General features: G+C 45.2%; 2 protein-coding genes and 1 long non-coding RNA gene across 3 annotated transcripts in view; 1 reads left to right on the forward strand and 2 right to left on the reverse strand.

Annotated features, from left to right (window-relative positions):
- Positions 1-1,369: 1,369 nt before the first annotated feature.
- LOC116648952 lies at positions 1,370-11,213 on the reverse strand. Its single transcript, XR_004302596.1, has 3 exons — positions 11,121-11,213; positions 10,903-10,998; positions 1,370-1,578 (listed from the first exon to the last, which is right to left on the reverse strand). It is a non-coding gene; the product is annotated as an uncharacterized LOC116648952 (long non-coding RNA).
- Positions 11,005-18,369, forward strand: SNRNP35 (small nuclear ribonucleoprotein U11/U12 subunit 35). The gene is made up of 2 exons (XM_032431310.1): positions 11,005-11,765; positions 16,481-18,369. The coding sequence occupies exon 2, from the start codon at positions 16,484-16,486 to the stop codon at positions 17,222-17,224; it is 741 nt and encodes a 246-aa protein (XP_032287201.1). The 5' UTR covers positions 11,005-11,765; positions 16,481-16,483; the 3' UTR covers positions 17,225-18,369.
- Positions 18,370-18,493: 124 nt separating this feature from the next.
- The window catches only part of RILPL1 (Rab interacting lysosomal protein like 1), a 42,388-nt gene continuing 38,721 nt past the window's right edge, over positions 18,494-22,160 (reverse strand). Inside the window, exon 7 of the mRNA XM_032431307.1 lies at positions 18,494-21,013. Within this exon, the coding sequence (XP_032287198.1) occupies positions 20,869-21,013 (145 nt within the window). The 3' untranslated portion in view covers positions 18,494-20,868. The remainder of the gene's footprint in view (positions 21,014-22,160) is intronic.

The raw sequence follows: 22,160 nt of genomic DNA on the forward strand, positions 1-22,160 counted from the left end.
TCAGGTGGCTCCCATGTCCCTGTGACATCATCATCATTGGTGAGTTTTTTGTTTTTAGCACTTCCGTATTTTCTGGCACTACACATTGCTCCGAACTCACCTTGTGTATTTCTTGCCCCAGGGCTAGAATTGCCATTTCTCCAAGGAGCACTGGTTACTTTTATTGGAGAATACTAGAAACCAAGATCTGGATGTTAAGTTGTGCTCATTGCTACTGGACTGCACATATATATATTTAACAAAATTTTTCCTATTGTTGTAAAATACACATACAAATTTTCCATTTTAACTATTCTTAAATGTCAGTGCAGTGACATTAAGTACGTTCGTAATGTTGTGTAACCATCACCATCCATCTCCAGAACCTTTTCATCCTCCCAAATTGAACCTCTGTACCTATTAAACACTAACATTAAACCCACCAACATTCTACTTTCTGTCTCTGTGAATTTGACTATTCTAGGTCTTTCATATAAATGGAATCATACAATATTTGTCCTTTCATGCCAGCTTATTTCACTTAGCATAATGTCTTCCAGGTTAATCCATGTTATTGCAATGATTAGAATTTCCTTCCTTTTAAGGCTCAGTAGTATTCTATTGCATCTACACATATACCACACACACACTTTTTTTTAACCACACACATGTTTTTTTTTTTTTTTAAAGATTTTATTTATTTATTTGACAGAGAGAGACACAGTGAGAGAGGGAACACAAGTAGGGGGAGTGGGAGAGGGAGAAGCAGGGGGAGTGGGAGAGGGAGAAGCAGGCCTCCCACAGAGCTGGGAGCCCGATGCGGAGCTCGATCCCAGGACCCCGGGACCATGACCTAAGCTGAAGGCAGATGCCCAGCGACTGAGCCACCCAGGCGCCCCCCCACATGTATTTTTTTTTTTTTTAAAGATTTTATTTATTTATTTGACACAGAGAGACATAGCGAGAGAGGGAACACAAGCAGGGGGAGTGGGAGAGGGAGAAGCAGGCTTCCCCGCAGAGCAGGGAGCCCGATGCGGGGCTCGATCCCAGGACCCCGGGATCATGACCTGAGCCGAAGGCAGACGCTTAACGACTGAGCCACCCAGGCGCCCCCCCCACATGTATTTTTTTTTTGGTGGGGAGGCCGATGTGGACTCGATCCTGGGACTCCAGGATCACGACCTGAGCTGAAGGCAGTTGCTTAACCAACTGAGCCACCCAGGCGCCCATCCCACATGTATTTTTAAACACAATTTTAAACCATAGGTATTACTCATTTTTTACTCAATGATACATTTTTATTAATATATTTTAAGAAAACGTACTATGAAGAAAGCTACATTTACCTATGTAATAAAGATTCAATGAAGACTAGGTAACAGTAAGACATCCTTAGTAATTAGAGATAAACTTACCTTCTAAGGATAAGATTAGACTGAAAATGACATCAGTTGCAGAAATCATCCACTTGTAAGGTTTGATCTAAAATGAGTGGCTGAAGAAAACCACAAGACACCCACCATCAAATTTAAGCATGATTGTATCAACAAATTTCAAGTTGTAACACAATCCAGTTGTAATCTACCCCAATAGAAGCACCTATCAAAAAAAGAAACATAACCTAATCAGAATGCATACATCTATCCGCTCTACAAATATTTATTGACCACATGGTTCTCTCCTCCATCCCACACACAAATTTTTAATCTGAGCTTCTTAACTGTGACGCTAACGGCAGGGGTCTTTAATTATGCCTCAAGAATCACAGGGCATAGGGTTGGAGCAGTACATTCAGAAGCCCAAGTCATCATAATTAGCTTGGGAGTGGAAGAAGAGAAAGAGAGGCAACTTCTGGAAACAAGCAGAGTATTTTTTTTTAAGTAGGCTCCACACCCAGCATGGGCCCAGTGCAGGGCTTGAACTCGTGACCCTGAGATCCAGACCTGAGCTGAGATCAAGAGTCTGATGCTTAACCAACCCAGGCACCCCTAGAAAGAGTATTTTATATAGCAATCAGATGCTTAATCCCAAAACTAATAGTACCACACAGTACTGTAGTCCAGATTTTTTTTTAAGACTTAATTTTTTTTTTTTAAGATTTTATTTATTTATTTGGCAGAGAGAGACACAGCGAGAGAGGGAACACAAGCAGGGGGAGTGGGAGAGGGAGAAGCAGGCTTCCTGCCGAGCAGGAGCCCGATGCGGGGCTGGATCCCAGGACCCTGGGATCATGACCTGAGCCGAAGGCAGACACTTAACGACTGAGCCACCCAGGCGCCCCAAGACTTAATTTTTTAAAAATTTATTTATTTCAGACAGGGTGGGGAGGGGCAGAGGGAGAGGGCAAGAGAGAATCTCAAGCAGGCTCCGTGCTCAGCATGGAGCTCAGCACGGAGCCTGACACGGGGCTCAATCCCAGGACCCTATCCCAGGACCCTGAGGTCATGACCTGAACTGAAATCAAGAGTTGGGCGCTTAACCGACTGAGCCCCAGGCACCCCTTAAGATTTTATTTTTAAGTAATCTCTACACCCAACATGGGGCTCGAACCTATGACTGAGCCAGCCAGGCACCTCCTATAGTCCAGATTGAAGGATGTTTCCGATTTTGCCAGGCAACCAACTAAAGAGATTGGATAATGGTAGATAACTTTGAACGTGATTCCAAATTTCACTGGAGGTGGGGTTGTTGATATTGTGAAGCTAGGAGGCTTGTATAAAAAAAGTATGTAGCTCGACTTTGGAGGAAGTAGTTGTCGAGGTGCAACAAGAGCTATCAGCAACAGCAGATACCCCCTTGTCCTGCCAACCGGCAGTGCTATTTGATAGTCTAGGACTACTGAAGCAAGGGAGTGCAAGAATGATTGTTAAGTTTTGCAGGACTGAAGCAATATAGTGGGATAATTCTTCTAGGGTATTTGTTGGATTACACAGGGTAGCTTCATGATAAGCAAACTCTTCCCAGGGGGCCAACATGCCTATGGCCAGACCAGTTCTAGCAATTATTATACCTAAAGCCCTTTTGGTTCTATGAGGGACTGTGGGGTTTGTGGGCAACATGATAGACAGATGGGGTTGTATGAATCCTAGCATGCATTGTCTAGTGACCCAGTTAATGCATTTGAAGGGTAGGGTTTGGTTAGTTATTTTTTCATAGGGGTTGCCAATAGGAGAAGATAATTAAGGGGACAACCACAGATGAACAAGTACCCTTCAGGAGCACACCAAGATTGAATTGCTCCTGTTTTATCACCCAGAGTGGTGCTACTGATGATTGGGAAAGAAGAGTGGCACAGTGGGAAGATAGGGGCCCTGCAGTAAGGCTAGAACTTGGTATTGGTTTGATTATAGCAAAACCTCTTCCAAGGGTTCCAGTGACAGGGCTTTTTATGAATCATTCCCCTGGAGATTACTGGACCCAAGCATTGATAGTAAGTTTCATTATTCATCTTCTGCTCTGGGATGACCTGGCAGAGGGCAGTAGCATTAGGGGAGGTGGATGAGATATAGTTGCAGCTTGATAGATTATAGCAATCAGCTAATACAAAAGTGAGATTTATATCTGTAGAGACCACACTAGGTCTCAGGTGGACATATCTTACATAAGAAATGAAATTATGGATAGGAATAATGTCAAAACAGGGAAAGAGGTTAAAGCACATGGGGTTAGGGTACTTCTGGGGTGGAGGAGCAATGGTATTTGATTAGAGGCATTGCATATGATCTTAATCTGTGGGGCAATGTTATTGATCGGAGAGGAGTAAAGAGGGAGCATTTTGTATTTGGTTGGAGTGTCTGTCATGACACACCCAGCAATTCTTTGGGGGGGGGGGTCTCCTGGGCTATGGCTTGGGACAGCTTAACAATGGAGCTGATATTCCAATCAGAGGGGGTTCCTCCTTTGATGGAACATAGTAGTAAGAATATTGTTAACTGGTTTTTCATCTTGAATGTGCATAGGAGTTGAGAACAAAGGGTAGAGACTAAAGGGTGTCAAGTCTTATTATTTTTTTAAATATGTTATTTTTTAAAGTAATCTCTACACCCAACATGGGGCTCGAATTCATGACCCCAAGATCGAGTGCACATCTACTGACTGAGCCAGGCAGGTGCCCTGGTGTCAAGTCTTATTAAAGCCTAAGGGTTAGTAAGGGAGTCTTCAGTTAAGTCAAACCAAGGGAACAGGCAGAGGTCATGAATGACTTCAGGCCAATATTGGATGGTGGAGACGACTGAGTCTTTCTAGTGGGGGCAGATCTTAGATTTAAAAGGACAAGAGGCAAGGCTTTGGACTGGGGTGGACCAAAGGCAGCTGCTGGTTTGGCCAACTGGGTTTTGATTAGGCCATTAGAGTGTTCAACCAATCCTGAGTATTGAGGATGGTAGGTGCAATGAAAATGTTGAAAGATGGCCAGATTTTGCAGACCTCTTGGACAATTTGTCCAGTAAAATGGGTTCCTCAATCACAGTGTAGCTATCAAGGAATATCCCAATTGGGAATGATTGTTTTCTAATAGGTTTTTGGCCACTGCTTTTGCTGTTGCTTGCCTGCAAGGAAATGCCTCAGTTCTGTGAGAAAACATACAGATCATTACCACTGGGGAAGCTGGATGAAATCAATTTGCCAGATGTCAAAAGGCCCCTCAGGAAGAGGAACTTGACCTAACACAGTGTGATATGGTTTCCCAGGATTGTGCAAGGGGGCAAATTGTACATTTTGAAATATTAGTTGGGCAACAGTTAGAGATGGTTTCCAATAGTATTGTTGTGCCCATAGGACCATTTTATTTGTGCCCCATGTGTCATACAGATGAATATTTGTGAATCAGAAGTTTGAAGTGTCACATCTTTGGTGGCTTGGTCAGCCTAACGATTGCTCTTGGCTTCAGGGTTATCAAGTTTGAAATGGGTTTGAACTTTTATAAGAGCTAAGCTGGAGGGAAGGAGAATGGAGTCGAGCAGTTTTAATAAGTAAGTTTCGGGGGGCACCTGGGTGGTTCAGTCGTTATGCGTCTGCCTTCAGCTCAAGTCATGATCCCAGGGTCCTGGGATCGAGCCCCACATTGGGCTCCCTGCTCAGCGGAAGCCTGCTTCTCCCTTTCCCACTCCCCCTGCTTGTGTTCCCTCTTGCACTGTCTCTCTGTCAAATAAATAAATTTTTTAAAAAAATAAATAAGTTTTGGGTTTTTTTAAAAGATTTTATTTTTAAGTAATTCCTACACCCAACATGGGGCTCGAAACTATGACCCCAAGATCAAGAGTCCCATGCTCCACCGACTGAGCCAGTCTGGTGCCCCTAAGTTTTGTTTTTATGGGTTGTCCAGAGGATGTTAGAAACCCTGCTTCCAGAGCTTACCAAAATCATGGGTGATCCCAAAAACATATCTGCTATCTGTATAGACGATGAGAGTTTTATTTATTATCAATTGGCATGCTCTTATTAGAGCATATAATTCAGCTTGTTGGGCCACATGAACCTGGGATAAAGATTCTGCTTCAATAATTTTTTCAGTTGTACTAGAGTGTCCTGCATTGTATTTTTATTGATCTTTTTTTTTTTAAAGATTTTCTTTATTTATTTGAGAGAGAGAGAGAGAGAAACAGCATGAGAGGGGAGAGGGTCAGAGGGAGAAGCAGGCTCCCCGCTGAGCCGGGAGCCCGATGTGGGACTCGATCCCAGGACTCCAGGACCATGACCTGAGCCGAAGGCAGTCGCTTAACCAACTGAGCCACCCAGGCGCCCTATTGATCATTTTTTAAAAAAGATTTTATTTATTTATTTGAGAGAGAGAGCACATGAGCAGGGAGGAGGGGCAGAGGGAGAGGGAGAAGCAGACTCTCCGCTGAGCAGGGAGCCTGACATGGGGCTCAATCCCAAGACCCTGAGATCATGACCTGAGCCGAAAGCAGACGCTTAACTGACTGAGTCACCCAGGTGGCCCTTGATCATCTTTTAATGTAAGATCAATCAGTAAACCAAATAAAATATGGATTTGGGAAGGGAATTTCGTGAAAGTCTAACTGAGGGATAAGTAATGAGTCAGTTACAATGATGAAGTTGTGTTCAGTTGAGTTTTTGAGGGGTAAGGGAAATAAGGTAGCAGGACTGAGAGGAGGACAATGAGAGACTGAAATGCTTGGAGAGGAAGGAAACTAGTTCAAATTTTGTAAGTCGACTGGCAGATAGGTGTTGGGTGTGGCAGCAGTCTAAGAGTTTTAAGCGTATGTGGAACTAATACCTGCAGGAGAGAATCTGGTTATTAGTTTTTCAGTGGCAGTAATGAGTACAGAGGCAGGTTGCTAGGGCATGGAGTCTGGGAGATAAACATTTGGCCACGGGGTCTACTTGAAGATTATAATATCCTATGGGATGTTGTAGGCCTCCAAGCCTTTGGGATTCCCAGAGGAACAAGAAGGGAGAAGGGCAGCTGGCAATTAGGGTGTCTTAGAGTTGTGGAAAAGATGAGCTGGTTTTGTTTGTTTGTTTTAAAGATATAAAGGTGGGGTGCCTGGCTGGCTCAGTTGGTGACCTTGTGATCTTGACTGGTGAGTTCGAGCCCCGTGCTGGGTGTAGAGATTACTTAAATAAGTAAGTAAACTTTAAAAAAAAGATATAAAGTCATCTTGGGCCTCTTGAGGCCATGGATCAGGTTTGCAAAGGCAGGCATATAAGGGTTGAGCTGTGAGGAAATAATTGGGAATCTAAAGACGACAGTACCCAGCAAGACCCAGAAACCCTGTAATTGTCTTTTAGTCTGGGGTTGAGGGAACTGGGTGAAGGTAGTAATTCTGTCTGGTTCTATTTTTAGCCCATCCAGGAAAAGGTGGCCTAGGATTTTGACTGAAGCAGAACAGAGTTGTAATTTACCTTTAGATCTTTGTGTCCTTTGTTGGCTAATTGTTTGAGAAGGCATTGAGCATCAGTGGGACAAGCCTTTAGGGTGGGAGAACATAGTAATAAATCGTCTATATATTGTAAAGTGTCGATATCCCAGGGAAATCAAGATCTTTTAGGTCAGCAAATAGGTAGGACTTTTAGCATATTCCTGGGGTAGGACTATCCAAGTGTATTGTTGATTGTTCCATGCAAAAGTAAAAAGATACTGACTTTGGGGGCTGACAGGGATGCTGAAAAAGGCACCGCACAAGGCAATGACAGAAAAAGTAGTAATTTCAGCTGGTATATTAGAGGAGGATGTGGGAGTCAGGAATAATAGGGTGACAGGGTATGACTGTATTGGTAATTGCCCTAAGGTCTTGAACAAAATGCCTTCCTCTATTATGGGGCTTTTTAACTGGAAAAATTGGGGTAATACAAGGATTAGTAGTGGGGATGATCAATCCTTTGTTGATAAAGTCTTGAATAATAGGAGTTATTCTTTTAATGGCCATAGTGCTTAAAGGGTATTACTTAATAGTGGGTAAGGCCTTTAATGGATCAATTTGAATAGTTATTGGGGGAGCCGAGGTTATGTGTCCTATATTGGTAGAAGAGGTTACCCACAATTGATCGGGGAGTGCATTTAGGAACTGGGAGGAGGGGCAGTGGACTTACTGGAGGGTAGTACTGGGCAGATCAGTTAGGAATTCTGAAGATTGAGAAGGCAGATATAACAGCACTTCATTTTTTTGGTCAAAGGAAATATGGGCCTGGTATGCCTGCAAAAAATTTCTTCCTAACAAAAGTCCTGGAGGGGTGTGTGTGCCTGGCTGGCTCAGTTGGTAGAGCAGTGACTCTTGATCTTGGGGTCCTGAGTTTGAACCTCACATTGGGTATGGAGTCTACTTAAAAAATAAAAGAAAGTGCTGGGGATGAGGGCACCGATACAAAGGAATGGTTGCCTTGTCAAGTGCCAAGAATGAACTCTAGGGGTTGAGATAATGTGACAGTTGGTGGCTGATTAGTGACCCTGACCCTGATGGTTAAGTGCTTTTGTATTCTTGAGGCCAGGGACTGGAAAATAGATCAGTGGTTGAGGATTGAAGGAGTTGCTCCAGTGTCTATAAGAGCAAAACGTCTTAGGGGCGCCTGGGTGGGATGGCTCAGCATCCGGCTCTTGATTTTCACTCAGGTCGTGATCTTGGGGTGGTAGGATTGGGCTCCACGTCAGACTCTGGGCTCCGAGTCAGACTTTGGGTTCAGCGCTGAGTCTGCCTGTCCTTCCTCCTCTGCTCCTCCCCCGCTCACACTCTCTCTCTGAAATAAATTAATTAATCAAATTAAATCTTTAAAAAAAAAAGAATAAAACCGTCTTCATTCTGAATTGTTATGGGAGTTTCTCCGGTGGTGTTTGCTAGGAGAAAGGGAAAAAAAATCCCCCTTTTGTCCTTGGAACATCTCTAATCTGATCGAGGAATTGTTTTTGAGATTTTTGATTTTTTGGTTTTTGTTTTTTTGAGAGTGAGTGCACACATGTATGCATATGTGAGTGGGGTTGCGGGGGGCTGCACAGAGGGAGGGGAGAGAATCCTAAGCAGGCTCCACGCCCAGTGAGGAGCCAGACTCGGGGCTTGATCTCAGGACTCTGAGATCATGTCCTGACCTGAAATCAACAGTCAGATGCTTAATTGACTGTGCCACCCAGGCACCCCAAGATTTTTTTGTTCTTTTGGAGCCATCTTTTATATTTCAAACATTCCTTTTTGAAAGGTCCAGGGTATTTTTGTTTATAATTGTTTTAAGTAGGCTCCATGCCCAATGTGGGGCTTGGACTCATGACCCTGAGATCAAGAGTGGCTCACCCTACTCACCCCTGAAATGTCCAGGTTTTTGCAAAAGAAACATGTTTTATCAGTTGAGCCAGATGTTTTAACTTTTTTTTTTTTTTTTAAGATTTTATTTATTTATTTGACAGAGAGAGACACAGCAAGAGAGGGAACACAAGCAGGGGCAGTGGGAGAGGGAGAAGCAGGCCTCCCGCGGAGCAGGGAGCCCGATGTGGGGCTCGATCCCAGGACCCTGGGATCGTGACCCGAGCCGAAGGCAGACGATTAACGACTGAGCCACCCAGGTGCCCCTTAACTTTTTTTTTTAAGATTTTATTTATTTATTTGCCAGAGGGAACACAAAAGCACAAGCAGGGGGAGCTGCAGGCAGAGGGAGAAGCAGGCTCCCTGCTGAGCAAGACACGGACTAGATCCTAGGACCTTGGGATCATGACCTGAGCGGAAGGCAGACGCTTAACCGACTGAGCCACCCAGGCGTCCCCAGATGTTTTAACTTATGACATGGATTTGGGGTTTGCCGTTTGTAGAGCCATAAGGTTAGCCATTTGTTCTATTTAAAATTTATTTTTGTTATTAGCCGATCATCTTTGCCAATCTGTTAGTGGTGGTGGCTAGATCACGAGGAGTTTTGGTCTGTTGGTCAGGGTCATGTTGTCTGACCACAGTTAAGATTGAAAAAAGGAAGTCCTCTAGAAACATTGAATTAAACAATTTGATCCTTTATCCAATCTAAGGGTTCCAGAATTTTGGACAAAACCTTTTTCGAATCTATCAAAAAACTCTAAAACAAGTTCTTCCTTTTTTGTTTTGTACTGCCTTCTAATTTATTTGGGGTGCCCACATATGGGGAATCATTCTGATTAAATTTGCAGCTATATTAGAAGTTTTTTCTAGGGCCTCATTATGAGGAAGTTTAAAATCCTGCAGGGGGGGTCTTCCTATCCAGCTTTATTTATCCATTCTTGGGCCTGTAGAGGTCCAACGAGCATGCATATTAGTTGGTAAAAGTCAGAAGGGCCTGCATTAAGGGCATTGATAGTCCAAATTAATTGTCAGGTGAACTCTTTTGAATTTTCTTTTGGGTTAGGAAAGTCTTTTACAAGATTAAGAAGTTCTGTTTAGGACCAGGATGTGAAAGAAAGGACCTGATTATTGGAATTAGGACAAGTAACTTTGACTTTGAAAGGTGCTATGATGTTAGTTTTGGGAGGATGGATGGCAGCAGGGCTGGGGAAGGAGAAACTTCAGAGGGGAAAAAGGAAGTTTGGAAAGATCTGCATATAGCAGAGGAAACAGAAGGCCTGCTGTGGGGGACAGAGAACTGGAAATGGAAGATGTGGAGTAATTTTTGATTCAGTGTTGAGTTGTTCTAATTGTTTTCATCTTTCTTTGAGTTTTTCTCTTTTGCAGACGTTATGACTGAGTAGGTTCTTTTGGGGGCTTCTAAGTACCAATTGAAAATAGGCTTCCATTGATTTTGTGAAGTATGATAGCTTCACCTTTCCAACTGTGCTCTTAAATACATCAACTTAGGGATATCGAAGGTGCCCCCAAGGAGGCCAGTGAAGTTTTAAATGATATTTTGTGATTTGAACCCAGGTTGAGGAAACTTACAGCTCCCGGGGCCATAGTTTTTTTTAGTATTTATCTGTTTAGAGAGCGAGTGAGCAGGAGCGAGGGAGGGCAGAGGGAGCGGGAGAGCAGCAGACTCCCCACTGAAGGAGGAGCCTGGGGCAGGGCTCCATCTCACAACCCCGAGATCGTGACCTGAGCTGAAATCACATGGTTGGCCACTCTGGTGCCCCTGGGCCACAGTTTTTATCTGCACAATCAGCGGGCTGACCATCAAAAGCTCTGAGACTGGTACCCACTCTGTATCGGAGGAACCCTCCCCTGAACTGCTAACAGCTCTGAAGTGAGGAAATTTCCTCCCCCCAAAAAAGTCTCAGGGCACCTGACTGGCTCAGTCCACGGAGCACGAGACTCTTGATCGCAGGGTCGTGAGTTCGAGCCCCACCTTGGGTGTACAGATTATTTAAAAATAAAATCTTAAAAAAAAAAAAAAAGGGAAGAAAGAAAAGTCTCCTGAGCTCTCCCGAGGTGGGAGGTCGGGGATATGAGCGGACCACGCCTGTCACCACCACCCCCCATCACAGGAGCCCCCCGAAGAGAAGCAAAGTGGGGCTGCGGGGCTCACTTTGGCAGGTCCGGAGGTCCGCAGGAGGTGCCTAGATTGCTTCACATTTTTTCCTCGGCTGCTCCAAACTGTTAAGGAAAAACCTCAGGAGCGAGCCTATGAGCGAAGAAAAAGCGAGGAAAAAGGAGACAACTCTTTATTTAGGTTTGCAAACTGCGAAGCACCATCCCACTCAGTTGGTGTGCCCGTCCCCAGAGGCGTTCTTAAGGCTCGTTTACCCCGGCGAGGGAGAATTCTCCGTTGGTATGGGCTGCCGAGTGATCGGTTGGCTTTTTTTGCTCAGGTCTGTGAGACGCAGGGAACTTTCCAGGTGTTCAAACCTCAGAATGTGCATCGGGATTCCAAGAGGGGCTGCTCTGCGGAGAACTCCACAAAATGGTGGCTGATGCAAGATGGAGTCAGGGTGGTCAACCCTTCCCTGAGCGCTTTTCTTCTGCGGTGTGAACCAGCACACGCATCCTCTGAAGACACCAGAACACAATCCGATTCCCAAAGTGAGTCTGAGGACTGACAGTCTCGCCGCGCTGACAGATCCCTTCCCTACGGAAGGCGACTCGGCTCCTCCCAGACCACTAACCGCACATTCGACAGTCTTTCAACTCAATCGTTCAATTTAGCAGTTTCTGTCGTCGCGCAAAAAGTTGGAAAAACGGAAAGCCCATTCTCTTCGGCGATGATATGCCCTCGAGGCTCAACACACGTGGATTAAATTTCTTAAAAGCAAAAAGGAGAAACACTGCTCGTGGCGAATCTGCTTCTTCCAATATAAAGGACTGCTCAGGCAGGCGCGAGGAATCGCCTGGCGCTTCGAGTCCGTGGAGTCCGCTGGCTAAGGTGGGAAGGGAAGCCCGAGCCTTGCTGAGGTGAGTGGGGGCGGCCTGCTGGCAGCAGGGCCCCCTCCAGCGGGAAGGACGAGGGAAATTCGGTCCGGACGGTGCCGTCCACTCGTGTAAGGGCCGCCATGTTGAAGCCTGGCAAAGGGGGAGCCCTTCTGGGGTTGTGGTGCGGAAAGCGGGGGCGATAGCTCGGGTGGAAGAAGGGCCTCTTCTCCCCTTCTCCCACTCAGATGGTGAGAGGTGTGCGGGGCGGGGGGCAGCCTCGAGGGCCCTCGGTCAAGGCTGAGGTGCGGCGGGGCTACGGGGAGTATAGGCTTTTCTACCCAGACTTCCGCCTTCGCGGCCGCGGCGCCACTGCGCATGCTCCGGAGCGCTCCGCGGGTCCGACTGCAGTTAACTTGGATGCAAAGCGCGGGAATATCCTAAACTCGGGAGTTAGGAAGGGGAGGCACGCTTTGTTGGACGTTTTCGTAATAACTGATCTGTATAATAATTTCTAATTATAAAGCACATTCACGGACACTGTCTTACCTAATCTTCACAAAAACCTAGTGAAGTGGCTTGTAGCTACGTTTTACAGTTGACTTAAACTTTGCCCAAGAACGGACTAGGTCTTAAACCCGGTGTTCTGTCTCCGATCCCGTGATCTTGTTCACTTTCACACTTTTGTCTTTAATTAAGATTAGTTTCCCCATCCACCTTCATTCCCCGCCATTCATCTCTCACGTCTCATTCCCGTTTATGAAATAATGACATTTATCTAAAAATCCAAAGAAACTGTAGGAAATCTCAACATAATGCAACGGAGGGAATACTCCCAGAAAGATGAATGAGAAGCCGTGAAGCCTGCTGCTCTCTTGGCATTTAGTTTTTGTGTGGTTTTTAACCCCCCCTTGGCATTTAGTATTTTTTAAAGATTTTATTTATTTGAGAGAGAAAACAAACAAACAAACAAGCGGGGTGGAGGGGGGAAGGGGCAGACGGAGAGGGAGAAGCAGACTCCTCACTGAGCAGGGATCCCCATGTGGGGCTCCATCCCTGGACCCTGAGATGGTGACCTGAGCTGAAGGCAGACCACTTAACTGACTTCGCCACCCAGGCACCCTGGCATTTAGTATTGATAGAAGTATACCCATGAAGGAGAAACAAAATTCAGACTATTCCTTTGTAATTCTCTTCAAATTTTAATTTGAAGAATGATGTGGGAAACAAAGGCAGAAGAAAAATTATTAAATTTCCTTACTACCTACAGCCCACTGACGAGTCCTTGAGACAGGCAGAGTGACATTCCTCTAGGGACTCAACTGCCTTGATGTTGATACTTTGCTGAGGGCAAAAGACAATCTTAGCCCAAACCCCAGGATCCTGTAAGTCTACTTTAATATATAAAAATTCCTTTGGAAACTTCCTTTATCTCTACCCCCTCAAGGTACGTGTTGGCAATCATCCCCCAAGCATATGACCCACCGATATACATCAAGGGTCTCATGACTAAGGTTTTATTAGACAGTAATAAATTACCTTTCCCAACAATAGCTAGCCCCCTCAAGGCCCTGGAAACCTTGCTTCCAAAATTGCTAGAGACTTAGACTATCCCTAACCCCTTCCCAACTTGAAAGTATATAATGGGCCACTCCTCATGACCCCAGTGCAGCTTTCTGCCCACAGGTCCTGTCCCCGTGCTTTAATAAAACCACCTTTTTGTACCAAAGATGTTTCAAGAATACTTTCTTGGCTGTTGGCTTGGAACCCTAATGTCTTTGCTACATCAAATAATTCTTAAAGCTTTGGAAAGGAGTTCTATGTAGAATAATATCAGTTTTATTTGATGGATCTTTTATGACCTTTTCTTGTTGGTTGGGGAAGGGATTCTTTCCTCAGCCTCAAAAACACAGAATCCTCTTGGTTTTTGTTGTTGTTGCTGTTGCTAGCCCCATCTTCAAAGTTTTATATTTTGTGACAGCCATCTAAGAAAATACTAAGGGCTCAAGTCAAGTTCTGGAGTGGTAAAAAGCCCTTGAATGTAACTCCCTGGCAAGGCTACTTCTTAGCCTTGTGATTTGGGACAAAAGAAAGCTTTTTGTGTGTCTCCGTCCTCATCTGAAATGACAGTAATAGTAGAACCTCCGTCCTGACAGTGTTGAGACGTGAGGGGAATTAAGTGCTTAGCATTAGTGCCTGGCATCTCCTAAGTCTTCAGTACAAGTTAACTATAATTATTATGGTCCGTGTGTGTGTGTGTGTGTGTGTGTGTGTGTGTGTGTGTTTCCCTGCAGCCCTGTGATGGAGGATAGGGAGTGTGGTCTAGAATGGTAGGACCAGTAGAATGGAATTGTTAGAGAATACTAGAGCAGGGAGAGAGTCAAACAACACAGTGCTCTCTCTTATTTTCTTTTTTTTCATGTGGAGAAGTTCCAGCCATGAGAGAGAAGAGACACAAAGTGAGTTAGAGGCAGCACCCAGACGGGACTGAAATCCTCTTTCGTCTCGTTGCTCCCGCTGTTTTATCATCCTTTTACCGATAAGGATACCAGAGGTGCCTTCTCCAAAGTTGCTGGTTACCGATGACAGGCATATATGCTCTCCTTTTACAGTGTGGTGGCAGACAGTATAAAGTTGTTTTGCTTCTCAGTTCTCAATAAAATCATCCTTTTTGTCTGATTTGGACACAAAAGAACTTCACTGAATTTTGACTGGAGTTGGTTCAGTTCCTCAGTATTCATCAGGAAGTATCCTAGAATCTGGAGATAAAGTAAAGCATACGCTAGACTAAAGAATGTTTACTGTGCGTTAGGGGGGAAATGTGATTGGTATTACAGACGAGGTGCCCTGAGCTGTGGGACAGATAAATTTGCTTCCTGGGGAAGAGGCTGGAAGCTGGGCTTGGAAGGACTGATAGAATTTCCGTAAGTGCAGCTGTGGAAAGGAAGAAACTGTTCCCAGGAGAGGAAATTGCACAGGGAAAGACCTGGAGCTGGGGAATTAGGGCACATTTCAGGAATGGGGAGCAATGCTGGGTAAAATAGATTTTGCGTGGACTGTGGTAAGAGGCTAAGGAACAGTCAAAGGTCTTGAGTGCAGTGCCATTGACTTTGGATTTTATTGTGTTTGGTCTTTTTACTGGCAAGATAATTCCATAGTGCACCCCATAAATAATCACTCCCCCTACATAACCCATCAACCGAAGAAAAAGAAAAGCAAAAAGATCCTTGAGGAAAATATGAGTAAGAGGGGGAAGATTATAGATATTTTAATAATAAATATCATGGAAAGATGTTATAAATGAGATTACTATATAAATTTGACAGAGCCCTGGTTTGTTTGTTGGTTTATTTATAAAAGTAAGCTCTATAACCCAATGTGGGGCTTGAACTCATGACCCCTAGATCAGGGGTCACATGCTCTACTGATTGAGCCAGCCAAGCACCTGGAGTCCTGGTTTTAAGGTAACAGATTTCAGTAATGGCTCTAACGTTTTATAGAGGTGGTCATGTGAGCAGGAGCAGTGTCTGAATTGTTGGCAAGCACTGTATTTATTATCCCAGCAGATTCACCAGAATGTGAATCAATTACCACGTTATCAGCCTCTCCTCTCAACTTAAACTTTCCCACCCTCTTTAAAAACAAACAAACAAACAAAAAAAACGTATCCTATATCAGAATGAATGACAACTGCAGTATGCTTGTGGGGCTAAAATCACCATTGCAATCAATTCCCATACCTTAAGGCATGAACAGATTATCAGCCAGGGGACTGGGAAGAAATCCCATATTCCTTTTGAACCAGAGCCTGCTGCTGCTGGGTCACTGTAGTTTTAGCTTTGCTACCTATTGCAAAATACTACATCAAAAGCACCATTTTCCCTTGTAGTTTTGTGTTTTTAAAAAAAGTCCTTACCTTATCTTTTAATGACGCATACCAAAACATTTGCAGATGAGCATGTAATATCTAGAATTTCCTTCAAAGGAATCTAAGAGTGGGGATCTAAGTGGGGCACAGATGAAACAAGACTGGCCACGTGTTGGTCAGTCAGGGGATGAGTTTGTGGAGGGCTATGCCATTCTCTACATGGGTACGTGTTTGAAATTTTTGGCAGTAAAGAGTTTTTTTTTTTTTTTTTTTAAAGATTTTTTATTTATTTATTTGACAGAGAGAGACACAGCGAGAGAGGGAACACAAGCAGGGGGAGTGGGAGAGGGAGAAGCAGGCTTCCCGCTGAGCAGGGAGCCCGATGTGGGGCTCGATCCCAGGACCCTGGGATCATGACCAGAGCCGAAGGCAGACGCTTAACCATCTGAGCCACCCAGGCGCCCCGGCAGTAAAGAGTTTTTAAAAACACCATTTTTCATAGCAGTTCCCAGGCTGGTTTTCCAATGACCATTTTAGTCTGAAAGGCGAGCCTGGATTTTGATCCATGTTGCCATGTTATTATGTGGTTGGTAAGTGTCCTGATGTGACTAAATTGGATGATACACAGATGGATCAAATTCAAGCACATTGCCCTTTGCTTCTTCCCGGGATGGAGGGTGGAGCGGTGGGTGACAACATTTTGGAGCCCCACTGTCTGGCTTTGATACTCCTCCACCCACTTTGTAGCTGGGAGGCCTCAGGCTCTGGGTCCTGCTTCCTTCCCTATTGAAGAAGGAGTGAATAATACTATCTACTTCGTGGGGTTGCTGTAAGGATTAAATGAGTAGCTCATAATAGGTGCTACATAAAGGCTTGCTGTGATCCTTCCTAGAACATGAATGATTGGATGCCCATTGCCAAGGAGTATGACCCGCTTAAAGCTGGCAGCATTGATGGCACTGATGAAGACCCACACGATCGCGCCGTCTGGAGGGCAATGTTGGCACGATACACCCCCAACAAAGGCGTCACAGGAGACCCCCTCCTCACCCTGTTTGTGGCAAGACTAAACTTGCAGACCAAAGAGGAGAAGTTAAAGGAAGTATTTTCCCGCTATGGGGACATCCGGCGGCTTCGGCTGGTGAGGGACTTGGTCACCGGCTTTTCAAAGGGCTATGCCTTCATTGAATACAAAGAGGAGCGTTCTCTGATCAAAGCTTACCGAGATGCAGACGGCCTGGTTATTGACCAGCATGAGATATTTGTGGACTATGAACTGGAAAGGACCCTCAAAGGGTGGATCCCTCGGCGACTTGGAGGAGGTCTGGGGGGGAAAAAGGAATCCGGGCAACTGAGATTTGGGGGGCGTGATCGGCCTTTTCGAAAACCCATTAATTTGCCAATTGTTAAAAACGACCAATACAGAGAGGGAAAAAGGGAAAAGCGGGAGCGATCTCGGTCTCGAGAAAGACACTGGGACTCTCGGACAAGAGACCGAGACCACGACCGTGGCCGGGAGAGGAGATGGCAGGACAGAGAGCCAACCAGGGTGTGGCCAGAAAGTGACTGGGAGAGAGAGAGGGACTTCAGAGATGACAGAGCCAAGGGGAGGGAGAAGAGGGACCGAAGTAAATAGAGGCTCACCACCACCACCAGAACCCAGACGAAGACACAGCATAAATAGAAGCACAGAGAGATCTGTGTTGCTTTTATACAGTTTGAAACTATGTCCAGTGCTTGAATAAAATTTGCTGATGGTGATGAAGTCTGGAGTAAGTTTTCTTTTCGGTCTGGAACCGAGGTTCAAGCTGAACATGCTGATATTATGAATTTCTCTTCATCTTGTTCTAAGGACCCATTATTTAATAAACTTGGACAGTTTTGTCCTCACTGGCATCTCTACAGAAGGGCATGTGGCAGTAGAGAATTCTCTTTTAATTTGGCAGTAAAGAATTGTTTTTGTGATTTTGATTCTCTCCTATCTGTTGGAATTGACCATTTTGGGGGCTTGGCAAAAAGAGGTGATGACCAAAAATCATTTGCATTGCTCTCAGACTCCTGGGAAACCCGAATCTGGTCAGAGTAACTTGTATCTTTTCCATCTTTATATCTATAGTGTAAAGGCTTGCCGAGCTGAAATAAAAATGGGATAGAAAAGTGAATTCAGGGAGAATGTCTAGAACTTCATAGCAAAACCAGTGTGAGCAGTGGCCTGGGTCAGCAACCAGCTACTCTTGAACAAATATAACTCCATTCTTGAGCCAAATGCTGACTGCCTTTTTTTCTTCCCTGTTTTGGGCAGGGAGGCTGGCATTTAAAATGAAAAACCAAAGTTGCAGGCCTCTGGGGCTCTAGGTTTGTGAAGCTCCAAAGAAGTGAGCGTGAAACAGAAATGAAGAGAAATCTATGAAAGGCTTCTGTCTGGTTCTGATAGATTGATTTGTCTTCTCCCTCTTGGACATCCGGACTCCCATTTGTTTGGGGGCTGGATATATTGACCTTAGTTTCTGAGGGCTTTGAAAAGTACCATGCTCTTCACAGGATTTTCACAGAAGTGACACAGCATTTTTGTTTTATCAATGGCTGTATCTTTGAAAGCTCAGGTTCTTAAAATTCAAGATGTTTCATGCAAAGTAAATGACTTAGTATCAAGACTCAACATATTCACGACTAGGTTTTTGCATTTGGAGTATGAATCTTGTTGTTACATAGGGAACCTGCTCTATCTTAAAACTGCTGTTAGCTGTTAGAACAGTTTTAGAAAAATAGACTCTTGGGGCACCTGGGTGGCTCAGTTGGTTAAGTGGCTGCTTTCGGCTCAGGTCATGATCCCAGGGTCCTGGGATCGAGCCCCACGTCGGGCTCCCTGCTCAGCGGGGAGCCTGCTTCTCCCTCTCCCTCTGCCTGCCTCTCTGCCTACTTGTGCCCTCTCTCTCTCTGTCAAATAAATAAATAAAATCTTTAAAAAATAGACTCTTTCCTTTGTAAACTTCCAGTGCAGAATTTTACCATCTCCCACGTCTCAAAAAACAGCCGCGCAGGAACACCCTTTTGATTTCACTCAGGTTTCACAAAGTGCTCCCTATTATGGCACCAAAAGTGTGTTATGGGCTAGAGTTGGTAGGTACTTCAGCTAAAAGAGCGCTCCACATCAAGGAAGCATGTGTGTCGAGACAGCATCAGAAGAAAGAAATCCAGTCACGGTGTTTACATTGTCCAAGCCAGCGGTTATCAACCCTGGGTACCAGAACATGGATGGATTAAACAAATATGCACACTCAGACCCAACCCTTGACATTCAGGCTTCATCTTGTATGGGCCCTGGGTAACCAAACAAAACAAAAAAATTGGTAGAGCCCCCACAGCAGGGACCTTAGCAGTAGCCACATGACAAAGGCATACACCCTATCACCTAGCAAGTAATTCTAGTTTATTCTGCAGACTGATGTATGTGTGCGAAAATGTGCAGTGCTGTTTTAGGCAGTAAAAGATTGGAAGGAAGCTCCCTGTCCATCACTGGGGCATGGACAAACATGAACAAATTATGCATCCATACGGTAGACCAGGGCTCCTTCGATCTTGGCACTATTACATCTGGAAGATCCTTTGTTGTGGGGCGCTGTCCTGAGCATTGTAGGATGTTGAGCAGCATCCTTGGAGCCTACCCACTGGATGACATAGCAGTTGTAACAACCAAAACACGAAAAACATCTCCAGACATTGTCAAATGTCCCTGGGGGACATTGAGACCCACGTCTTATGTACTGATGTGGTCATCTCCAGGGTATTCTAAGAAAAGAAAAGTACAGAATAGCACATATATAGTATGCTGCCATTTATGTTAAAAAAAAAAGGAAAAAATACATTTTGTTACATAACTGCATGTATATTTATAAGCTCTTTCAAAAAAGACACTCAAGAAACTGGCAACACTGGTTACTCCTGGGGAAAGGGCAACTAAAGTTGGCCAGGGGGAGGGGGGTTCCTTCATACACCTGCTTTTATACTCCCAGAATCAACTGATAATTCTCGTGGGCAGTCAGGTTTGAGAACCACTGTGCAAAAGCAACATTATCCTGTCTGATCGTTATTTTCAGCAGTCTGGAAACAGAGTCCCCGTCGACTCTAAACCAACCTGATGGTTTCTTAGCAATGTGTAGATAGTGGACCCGTCAGACGTACTTGAGTGTTGTTAGCAAATGCTACCTCTCTCAATCTGTCAGCACCCAGCCTGTGCCCTGGGTTCTCTGTGGGTAGAGAGATGGTGCTGGTTCGGCAAAACCCCAGCTCACCAGATGCAGGCTTCTGGCTCTCTGTCTGCCACCACAGCCCCATGAGTCAGCCCGACACGCGGTCCCCAAGCAATCTCTTCACCCACTGCCCTCGCACTGGCGAGCCTCCCCGCCTCCTCCCCAGTCCTGCATCCCCTAGGCTCCCCCACCCCATTCCAAATCCGCTCTGGTACACTTGTCTTAATAGGGGACTAAGTGTTTGATATATGGAAGGCTAAAAGGAAGAAAGAAGCCAAGGGGAAAAAATTACAAATGAGAAAGGTTGCAAAGTCTCATCCTTAGCAACTCTGGTTTGTACTGCATAACTCACAGCTGATTCCAAGGCACTCGCTCGCTACATGCTCTAGGCAGTATCAGTAACAAGGTGCAAAATAGAACCACCGGCTCTTGCAAGTCATCTCCAGTTTCTGCGCTGGACTGTCGTCCATATTTTCTGTTGCTTCGCATCTAATCGGGGCCAGCTCGTCTGGTGACTTCGGAGGCCCCGCTTCTCTAATGGATGCATCCTATATATAATGCTACCACCATGACAATTTCATGAATGATCTACTGAAAATCTACCACTTCCCTGCCTCCCACTTAAGTATGACAAATGTGTTAATAAAACCTCTACACACACAATTTCATACAAAGCAAGTCAAACAGCAATTATAGTGGCATGTGATGTATTTGGCTTAAAGAAGCTTGTGTTACTGAAGTTAATGCAAAAGTCTGGCCTCTGCTCATGGTATTATTAAATATATATCCTAAGGGATCAGTCATCTATTATAAACGGTGATAGCCCTGGGTATAAATAAACATGTCTTTAGAGTTTGGCATCAGTTTTTCGGTGTGCTTTCCTCAAAGCAGACAGTCTGTTTTGAGGGATCAGTTCTGAGGGTGCATCTGAACCCAGAGGTGTGCAAGGTCGTGACACCTGGGGCTGCCAGGTTCCGCTGCAGGCGCGGGCGGGGGACAGTTCCGGTCCGAGGGCAGAGGGGGGCTCTGGTCACAGGTGCTGCAGGGCTTCCTGTCCTTGCTCCGTGTAACCGTCATCACGGTGGGAGTTGGCCCACTGGCCGAAGGACTCCTGGATGTGCACGTTCCTCTGCGTGTTGGCCAGACGCTTCTTGTCTCGGGAGAAGAAGCTAAACCTTTTTGGAAGAGAAAGAAAGAACTGAGAGCCGGTCCTTTGCTGTGCACTGTAGAGAGTTTCTGCCATGCCAGGACATACAGTAGCAAATGTGGAAGGAAGCACATCAATTCAAGGTGTGAAAGAAAAAGTGGGGGCGTGGGTCAAAGTTATTTGAGAAAGCAGCAGGGGATTCTGCATGTCATTGTCACTGAACCTGGGAGGTGACACAGTGTGAACGGGGCATGCACATAGGTGATGTGTGATGCATCTCCTCTCTTAGGCACTGCTGACGGTCTCTTCCCATTACCAGTGGAAATAAAAAATGACTAGAAACATACATCTGGAGTTTCCTTACCCTAATGATGCAGAGAAGGTAATAACTGAAAGCCACATAGAGTTTAAGATGATTCTGACATAAAGAGATGAATGTTTTTAATTTGTTATGTAACGTGAATCAGGAAAGTACATATGCAGCACATCAAAGCCCAGATTTTGTGGATATGACTGCTAGAGAGGAGCCGAAAGTAGGTATTTTAGAAAAATGAGACAACTGAAAAATAAGTAATAGTACACATGGTTCTGTCACTGGATAAACACTGTGAATATTGTATGCGAATGAAATTGGGGAAGACACCAATTTACAGTGTCAAAAACTGAATTACGGGCGAAAGCCTTTAGAAGTTAGCACTGTAGGGGCGCCTGGGTGGCTCAGTCGGTTAAGCGTCTGCCTTCTGCTCAGGTCATGATCTCAGGGTCCTGGGATCGAGCCCCGCATAGGGCTCCCTGCTCCGCGGGAAGCCTGCTTCTCCCTCTCCCACTCCCCCTGCTTGTGTTCCCTCTCTTGCTGTGTGTCTCTCTCTGTCAAATAAATAAATAAAATCTTAAAAAAAAAAAAAAAAGTTAGCACTGTAACTTGCTACATGGCAGCAGCTAATGTAGACAAAGAGGGCTTTTTAAAACAGCTGTGATTACTGGGGCACCTGAGTGGCTCAGGTCATGATCTCAGGATCATGAGATCGCGCCCCGTGTCGGGCTCTGCTGGGCATAGAGCCTGCTTAAGATTCTGTCTCTCGGGCGCCTGGGTGGCTCAGTCGGTTAAGCGGCTGCCTTCGGCTCAGGTCATGATCCCAGGGTCCTGGGATCGAGCCCCGCATCGGGCTCCCTGC

This window comes from Phoca vitulina, unplaced genomic scaffold (genome assembly GCF_004348235.1).
Source record: "Phoca vitulina isolate PV1807 unplaced genomic scaffold, GSC_HSeal_1.0 scaffold46, whole genome shotgun sequence".
NCBI lineage: Eukaryota > Metazoa > Chordata > Mammalia > Carnivora > Phocidae > Phoca > Phoca vitulina.

Coding starts and splice junctions, on each gene's coding strand:
- SNRNP35 (XM_032431310.1), top strand. CDS start 16,484: ATGAATGATTGGATGCCCATTGCCAAGGAGTATGACCCGCTTAAAGCT.